Source organism: Cataglyphis hispanica, chromosome 25 (assembly GCF_021464435.1).
Source record: "Cataglyphis hispanica isolate Lineage 1 chromosome 25, ULB_Chis1_1.0, whole genome shotgun sequence".
Lineage (NCBI taxonomy): Eukaryota > Metazoa > Arthropoda > Insecta > Hymenoptera > Formicidae > Cataglyphis > Cataglyphis hispanica.
The window spans coordinates 1,908,287-1,916,602 of record NC_065978.1 but is presented as its reverse complement, the minus strand read 5'-3'; the positions used below and the strand labels follow the sequence as shown (position 1 = coordinate 1,916,602).

The following is an 8,316-nucleotide window of genomic DNA, read 5'->3' as shown; positions in this document are numbered from 1 at the left end:
TTATTACTTTTATCGAATCATTTGCATATACAGTAGAATTTTCTGGTTCAAAATTTCTATAAAAAAACAATTATATTAATTGATTTCTTCTTCCATTAGGTAATATGAAAAATGCATATTTATGGACTACTCTTCGTGCAATTTCACAAGGAGCGATTTTTAAGGTGTTTCTTTATCTTTTACAATAAACAAACATCTCTAGCAGATCATATTCCATTTTATTCTGCGTGCTACCCCATAATAATGTGTAATATTCATTTGTATGCATGTACAATTGTATGTGATTTATGTATGCGCAGCTCTTTTTGCTGTGTGTGTACCTCTATACATATAATTTATATATATATATATATATATATATATATATATATATATATTACATGTATATATGTACATACATAATCAACACTTGTGTATAAACGCTGAAGATGATTATTTCTTTTTTTATGAATCTTATTAGAAACTTACTAGATTCTTCGTCGACACAATTCTCACGGTCGATTGTAATTGTCAGTTGCAGCTATATACGACGATATATCCAAGAGAAATCGATCGTTACATTATTGATTTCTTGTTTTTACTTCTTTGTCGCAAGATTCTAATCTCTCTAGATATGTTCGTCGGAGATTATGTATGATCCGCGTGGAATATTTATATATATCGTCCTTCTCTTTTCTTTAAGTACTAATTTAACGATTCATAATCTATCCGATTCTGCTTTTCAGCTTTGCTAAATAAAATTTTCTTGCTCCTTTCTTGTATTCTGTCTCTATTCTCAAGTATTCCTGCTTCTCTCTTTCTCTCTCTCTCTCTCTCTCTCTCTCTCTCTCTCTTTCAAAGCATCTACTCAGAATCACGCAATCTGTTCTTATGTGTAAAGACACTATGCGCTACAAAATGTACCTTAATTAACGTTAATATAAAATGTTATCTTAGATTTACGATAATTAATTTTCTTCTCTCTCTTTCTTACTACAAAAGGATGCGCTTATAGATGCACCCGCAAAAAATAAAAAACATTCCTTGTGTGGCATCTCGAATATAAAATTAATTTTCTTTTGTGAACGATAGTCCTTTTAGCAGTACGGCTGGAGAACGATAATTATGAGGAAAGCGAGAAACGCATCTTATTGTGACATTAAAATGTTCTCAGCATCACCTATTTGTATTTCTGCATGGAACAAAAAAGGAATAATTAAATAGTCTCAGATAATAGATTAATTAATTTTAAGAATTGACCAATTACCAAAGCAATATATTCTAACATTTATTTAATATTATAATAGTAACTTTTTTGTAATAATTTTTTAATTATTAAAATATGTTTATAATACATCCGTTTCCTTTTTTGTATTCTTTGCTATAATTATCCTGCCTCCAACCGTTCTTTCAAAACAAAAACGCTGCTTTACTTAAATTATCGTCATCGCTGTAGGCTCTTCTAAAATGATCATCAACTTCAATAATTTCCTACGGAGAAAATGGCGGAAAAATCATGTTTCTTTTACCTCAATCCTTTAAAAAATTATTTTTATAAAGAAAAAAAAAAGAAATATGGAACCAAATACTCCACATACATACTTTCCCATCTTAACGCAAATATATCTCTCATTATATCACAGACTAAAAAATGCTTTGGTCTAAAAAATTTTTCATTTTTTCTCTTTTATTTTTTTATTTTACCCTTTTTTAATTAGAACGAACACGCATTTTGGCATTCACGTGTTCGCGATTGACTTTGTCAACGCCGATATATATCGTTATTTCCGAAAATATTAATTTTACTTGCGTAATCAACGCGAGAAACAGAACTATTCACCACTTTTTAGTGTACTGTTTGACATTGAAAAATTCGATGTAAAAATAACAATACATAACGAGTGTGCAAAACTTAATTTATTGAAAGGCAATTATATTAAAATTTTTATAAAATAATTACACGGTATTAAAAAAATTATTTAAATATTAATTATTGTATCTTGTTTTGAAAATGTTACCGCTATTAAAAAAAAAAAGAAAAAAGAAAAAGAAAAAAAGTTACCACCTAAAGAGTTGAAACCATTGCGGCTTTTGCGTCTCGATTACATAATAAAATTTCCAAGATATTTGATTTCATTGGCATGATAAGAAATCTTTCGGTTTGCGATTGCAATTTAGTAAGAGACTCGCAAAGCATTTCTTTTGTATTATCAGCACGCTGTAGAATTCAAGCCATTAGTTTATTAGCACCCTCGAGATTCTGTGTGAAAAAATCGATTCAAGTGGAATTTTAAGGCGTTTTTGCGGTAGTTCCTAGTCAGTTGTGTATACATTGCGAACGGCCTTAAAATCGTACTTGTACAAAAATATAAACGCAAAAATCAACGAGCTTCTTTTAGTGAATATTCTTTTCTTTTTTTAATACGTTATTAAGATTCGTAACATTTTATAATACTCTACAATATTACAACATGTGTGTGATATCTCTTACAAGGTACTTACATTACGAGTAACCCCACAGATTCGTTCTTTACTCTCGCAGCGTTAGACTTTAGCGATTATTTCAAGATGATAAAATAAATATAGAGTTTCACTATAAACATTAGTCATTATATGAGAATATTCACTCTCTCTTCTATCATTTTTGTTATAAGTCTTATTGATACAATATTTATCCTTTATTTTGGTGAGATAATTCATTATATCAAATGGATTTATATATATATATATATATATATATATATATATATATATATATAGCAAAAACATGATGAAATAATATCAAATAAACTCTGTTTCTGCAAACAAATGTAAATATTAAGCATATAAAATTATATACTTAACTGTGAAATAAAAATGTTACTTGATATATATATTCTTCGCAAGTTGTGATACACGTCTTCCCTTTTACACGTTGGAAAAATCTTGATCTCTAAGTTTGCATTGACGATTTAAAACGACAAATCCATTTTTAATCTTGGGCTAAAATTATTTGTTCTTGCATTCATCACTGTAAAGTTTGACACTTTAAATACAAATAAAGTTTACAGATCTTGTGCAACAAGATATATATAAAAAATATAAGTATGTTTTATATTTGTAACAAATCAATTAAAAATTTATAAACTGTAAATATATTCCAAAACAATCATCTAGTTTCTCATTAGCATAAGAAAGTTTATCCTAATCCTGCATGCAGGATAAATAAATGGAGGACAATCAAGTGAAAATTTCCTCTCATCAATAATTAAATACAATGATAAAGTAAATCAGTGAACAAAATTTGCGATTATTTCTGCGATGATTTCACTGCGCTATTATATCGTTACGCAATGTATTGTAATAATTTTATGTTCTAGAATCATTAGTGTTTCAAGAGCTCAAATGTGCTATTTCAATACCATATATTTATCTGTAAACGTTCTACTATGCACTTTAGTTTGTCTGTTCATGCATATTTTCAACATATTGCATATGTTGATTAAATCAATAGTGTTGTAAATAAGATATGTTATATTAAAAATAATCGGTATTATTATTTTTCGAGTGTCATAACAAAATTAAAAGAAATTCAGATCAATATGCATGAACTTACAAAAGCGAAGTAAATTTTACACTTGTAAATGTTACCAACTATCCCATTTTTGCTTTAAAAATCTTTTGATTCTGGACAATAAATTCTCGTTTCATTACGTCACCGTTTTTCAAAGAACGATTCGTTCGATTGAACTGCTTTTTCAGGCCCTTTTAATCGTAATTCCTGATGCAAAAATTGCAGACGGCGTGAATGAGTCTTATTATATTCATGATGCAATAATTGTGTTTCGTTACAGACATTTAAAGCCCGCTTAAAGGTTTCATCAGCATTGCTTTAAATCAGATCTTTTTTCTTGTAAATTAAATACTGCGTCAAGCCTTCTTAGCTATGAGAGCATCAATCAGTCTCAGTTTCGCCTTTGCTTGCTTGTAGGAGTCATACACGGTAGTAACTTGTGGTCCGCGATCCTCGCGTTGCATTCGACGACCGGCTCGAGCTTCGAATTGTGCTTCTAACTCTTTTAACGCTCTGCGAAGCCGCTTCTTTTCCTCTCGAGTAGCTTGTTGCTGCATTAGTAATTCTTCCCTTAAAAAAAGAAAAAAGACATTCAGGATAAAGAGAAAGCCAATAAATATGTATCGGTAAGCTTTGTCCGTAGTACCTTTTGATTAAGAAAAATTTCTAATTTTAAAGAATCTTTTAGACACTTCTTCAAAAATAAACACAATAAATTAAGGAAAAAAATAATAAAAAATTCGAAATAATACAAAAGTGAAATGTAAAAAATATAATATTCTTAAAAGTTGGCAATTTGGGCACTTCTTAATAGTTGGAAATTTTAGTATGAACTTACTGAGGGAGAGCATGTAAACTTTCACCAGCGCCACGACTGCCTTCACTGCTACTATGTTGACTATCGCTATCGGTTGGTAATTGATCCGTAGAATCAATACAATCTAAAATGCCCCGATGAGACATGTCAGGCTCGCTGGCTCTCCTATCAGTCTCCGCGGGATTTCCAGGCAGACTTGACGATGTAAAATCCATCGTTTCATGTTCCAAAATCGTGGCCAATTCCGGCACGCTGTCCTTATTTTTGCTCTGTAACATGTGCATGAAACGTATTGCTTAAGACTTTTCTCTGAGATCAGTTTCGGCTATATTTAATTAATAATAATTTATCGTTCTTACCGCGCCTGCTCTGATGAGAAGTCTTTTCAAGGTCCTGTATCGGTCGTATAGTGGTCGTACGACTGTTCTGTCTTCCTTGGAAACCGGCCTGCCGAAAGTGTTCTCGATATGAAGTAACGCCTTTTGCACTGCCGTCTTTTCATCCAGTAATTGTTCATAGTTCAGCTCCTCCATGTTATCGGACCGATTGTATTTGATTCGTTTCTCGCTGAGTTTCTTCTCTGCTTCCTTCACCATCTCCTCCATCGACGTCACTCGTGATTTCTCGTGGCCATTGTTGTTGTTTATCGGACTGCCATTAGTGTTCAGTCGATTATTAGCATTGGCTAGAAGCGCACTTATCGGATCTTCCTTCAATAATTTGTGTTCCTTTCGCAACTTATTTAGCTCTGTGCAAAGCCGCTTGATGTCGCGATTACTCATTTTATCAGAATGACTCGGCCGATAGCCGAAATTCTCTTCAAACTCATCTTCGTATTTCTTAATCTTCTTTTTCAGGCCGTTAATATGCTTCGCCAAGTTTTTGAGTCCCATTTCTGATGGATTAGGCGTGTTGGGTTGTATCTCTTCCTCAGAATAAAATCTTCTGGGTAGCAACAGCGAGTTCCTTGGCGAAAGCATGGCTTCCACTCGAGCATCCGCGGCTTCTTCCTAATGAAAATTCAATAGACACTTATATAGTATTGATATGTATAAAAAGATCCATATATATATATATATATTTATCATATAAATTGTTGATTTTTTAATTAATATATATCATTAATTTTCCGTGTACATATTTTTATACACATTATTTTTAATATAAAATTATATTTAATTGTTTATATAGATAACCCTGTATTAATAATTATATGTAATTTATAATTAATATTTGAATACTTACATTTCCTTCCAAATGTTGAAAGCCCCAATTGGTCAAACTGGGATTATTTACATCCTCGTGATCGACAGTGGGTGGACGAGCTGGTGAGGGTGATCTGCTGGGTCCGCTGCTCAACATCTCCAAGAAACTTTGAGCTGGCGAGCCATTTTGGCTATTAGGGCTTGGTGACACATTGGAGATATACATATTTTCAGATTCCTCTTCGTTTTCCTGACAAAAAATAAAAAAAAATTTCTTTACTTTTTATAAAATATAATTTATGATATCCGAGACACATTAAATAGTAGCAATGCTATCACAACATTATTAAATTCTGTTACAGTTAAGAATATACTATACAATATTTGCAAATTCGATACAAGCATAAATCATAATTTAATTATGTCAACTTTTGGAATGCTTTTGGATTTTTAGAAAATATTTATTACATTAAAACATTTACTTTACTGCAATTTATTCATGTTAGAATTAATTTTATCGTTGAAATTACTATCAATATTTCAGCATATAGATATTATAGATAACTCGTAAAGCTAATAATACATTTTCAGCAAAAAATTTTATTGCCGTGCCTACCTTGCTGGAACTCTGATCTGTATCCGGGACTCTGTGCACTCTTCTCCTACGCGCTTGTCTTCTGCCTCTCGGGGTAATGCTTCTGCTGAAGCGTTCGCTGCTTCTCAATCTTTCGGCGTCGCAATCATATTTCTCGGTCGCCACTACTACTTCGCATGGTGACGGCACCGATAATGATTTCTTCGACACGGGCGAAACGTTAGTTCTCTCGTGGAGCGGTAATCCGCTGCATCTCTGCGCACAAACGAATCGATTAGCAATCGAGTTTACATTTCGTTTGCGATTAATTAATAATTTAACCCTTAAGATACTCAATTATTTTTCAACATATAATTAAGATATCTCGTTCTAATACTTAAATCGAACAAACAATATTTTACAAAATCTGCAAATTTTTTTAATGCGGTTTTTATAAATTTTTATAGACGATTGTTAATAAATAATAAATAAAAAATTATTCAGTAATTAAAAACAATGGACATCTCGTTTCGTAATATTTTAAAGATAATAATCTTTAAAATATTGTTGTGATTATACTCACCACGCCGTGACCCATGTCTTGACCGAGCTGCGATAAAATGTGCAAATGTTCCTGGCTGTTAAAATCTTCGTGGCTACTCACACGTCTAATCGTATCTGCGACGTCGGTGGGACTGTCAAGAACACGTTCCTCACTATTGCTTCTGAAAAATATAGTCGTCGCATTTTACGTACTATTCTTTTTTATAGATATATCGTAATACAATACTAATAATCCATAAAATAATATAAAATTAGATCGTGTAAAAATATTCCTGCATCTTTGCAATGAATATTACAAAAGAATTTATGTTTAATATTTACTGTTTATACATTAATGCAAATTTAATAAATGAGAAAAAGTATGTGAAACTTGAAACATATTATCGATAATCTTTTGCTATACGCAGCAAATATTTAATAAATACATAACAATTTATTCTATAAAATCAATAATTTAAATTGCAAAATATTCTAATAACAGAATTATGACATGTAAATATACTTACATGCAATTTATTTAATCGATAAATAATAATTTTGACACTTGGTTTATTGAAATGTAATTAATACTGCGATAAAATCAAAATTTGTATCGAAATTTATTGCTTAATTATTAAAATTCAATAGTACCTTATCAGCTTCCGTTCCTGGCAACAGGATTCGCGACGTTCCTTACGCTTACGCGGTTTCAGCGCGCAAAGCAGAGACGAACCCTCGGAATCTTTCGACTCGTCCTTCGTATCCTTGCAGATCTTGCAGTCGCCGGCAGCTATCACGCCATTCACCGTATTCTCACGGTTACTGAAGCCATACAGAGACAGAAAAGAAAAAGAAAATTAGGTCAAATTGTAGAAACGAAGCACAACGGTCTTGACGTGTGTCAACCTTCAAATTTAATCGACGACTGTGATTCAGTCGCATAAAAGCATAATTCGCGGATTCGGAATTACGAGCGAGACATTGAACGCGAATGCGGAAAAGATTCGCGAGCAATTTCTCGCGATGATTAAAATGACATAACAAATCATATTTGCTCCATTATCAGTACCGTATCGTGACTTTTCTGCATGGCTAAAATATTGCGGAAGGCAATATTTCTGTTTTTCTTTGAAAGATACATGCGCTAAGGTCAAACGGATGAAGTAATTCATCACATCTGTCGTAATGTGACGTGCGCACGACAAAATTCGAAAAATATGTCGTAACAAGATAATTATCAACAAAACACAGAAGAATAATGCGAGACATGTATGATAAATAGAATGATGTGGGAGGTGAGCGCATTTGTTTTGCATTTGATCAAATAAGAATGAACGTAGTAACTGTGAAACGACTCAAGTGTGAATCTTCAATGGAGACAAACCATTATCACGCGTTTTTTATCATTCTGAAATTTATAAACTGGTTTCAACCAGATCATAAATAGTTTATTCGCGTGCATGGAAAAATATCGGATCCTGCGATGTTATCGCTATATAATAATGTATCGCAATACCTAAGTATAGTTTCGAGTGTGCAAAAGGTAATTTCTTAAGAAATAATTTTCTCATTATAAGAAAATAGACGCACGCGACTAACTGTATGCTATTACATCATAATGCAATCGATAAAAGTCATATTTCGT

The 8,316-nt window shown here is 32.0% G+C and overlaps 1 protein-coding gene across 5 annotated transcripts in view; it reads right to left on the bottom strand.

Annotated features, from left to right (window-relative positions):
* Nucleotides 1–199: 199 nt before the first annotated feature.
* The window catches only part of LOC126858426 (protein FAM13A), a 47,849-nt gene continuing 39,732 nt past the window's right edge, over nucleotides 200–8,316 (bottom strand). For all 5 annotated transcript variants that reach the window (XM_050608741.1, XM_050608743.1, XM_050608740.1 and 2 more), the window contains 7 exons: nucleotides 7,323–7,493; nucleotides 6,712–6,853; nucleotides 6,171–6,404; nucleotides 5,595–5,804; nucleotides 4,709–5,359; nucleotides 4,371–4,618; nucleotides 200–4,102 (listed from right to left, as the gene is read on the bottom strand). In XM_050608741.1, the coding sequence (XP_050464698.1) occupies nucleotides 3,889–4,102; nucleotides 4,371–4,618; nucleotides 4,709–5,359; nucleotides 5,595–5,804; nucleotides 6,171–6,404; nucleotides 6,712–6,853; nucleotides 7,323–7,493 (1,870 nt within the window). In that variant the 3' untranslated portion in view covers nucleotides 200–3,888. The remainder of the gene's footprint in view (nucleotides 4,103–4,370; nucleotides 4,619–4,708; nucleotides 5,360–5,594; nucleotides 5,805–6,170; nucleotides 6,405–6,711; nucleotides 6,854–7,322; nucleotides 7,494–8,316) is intronic.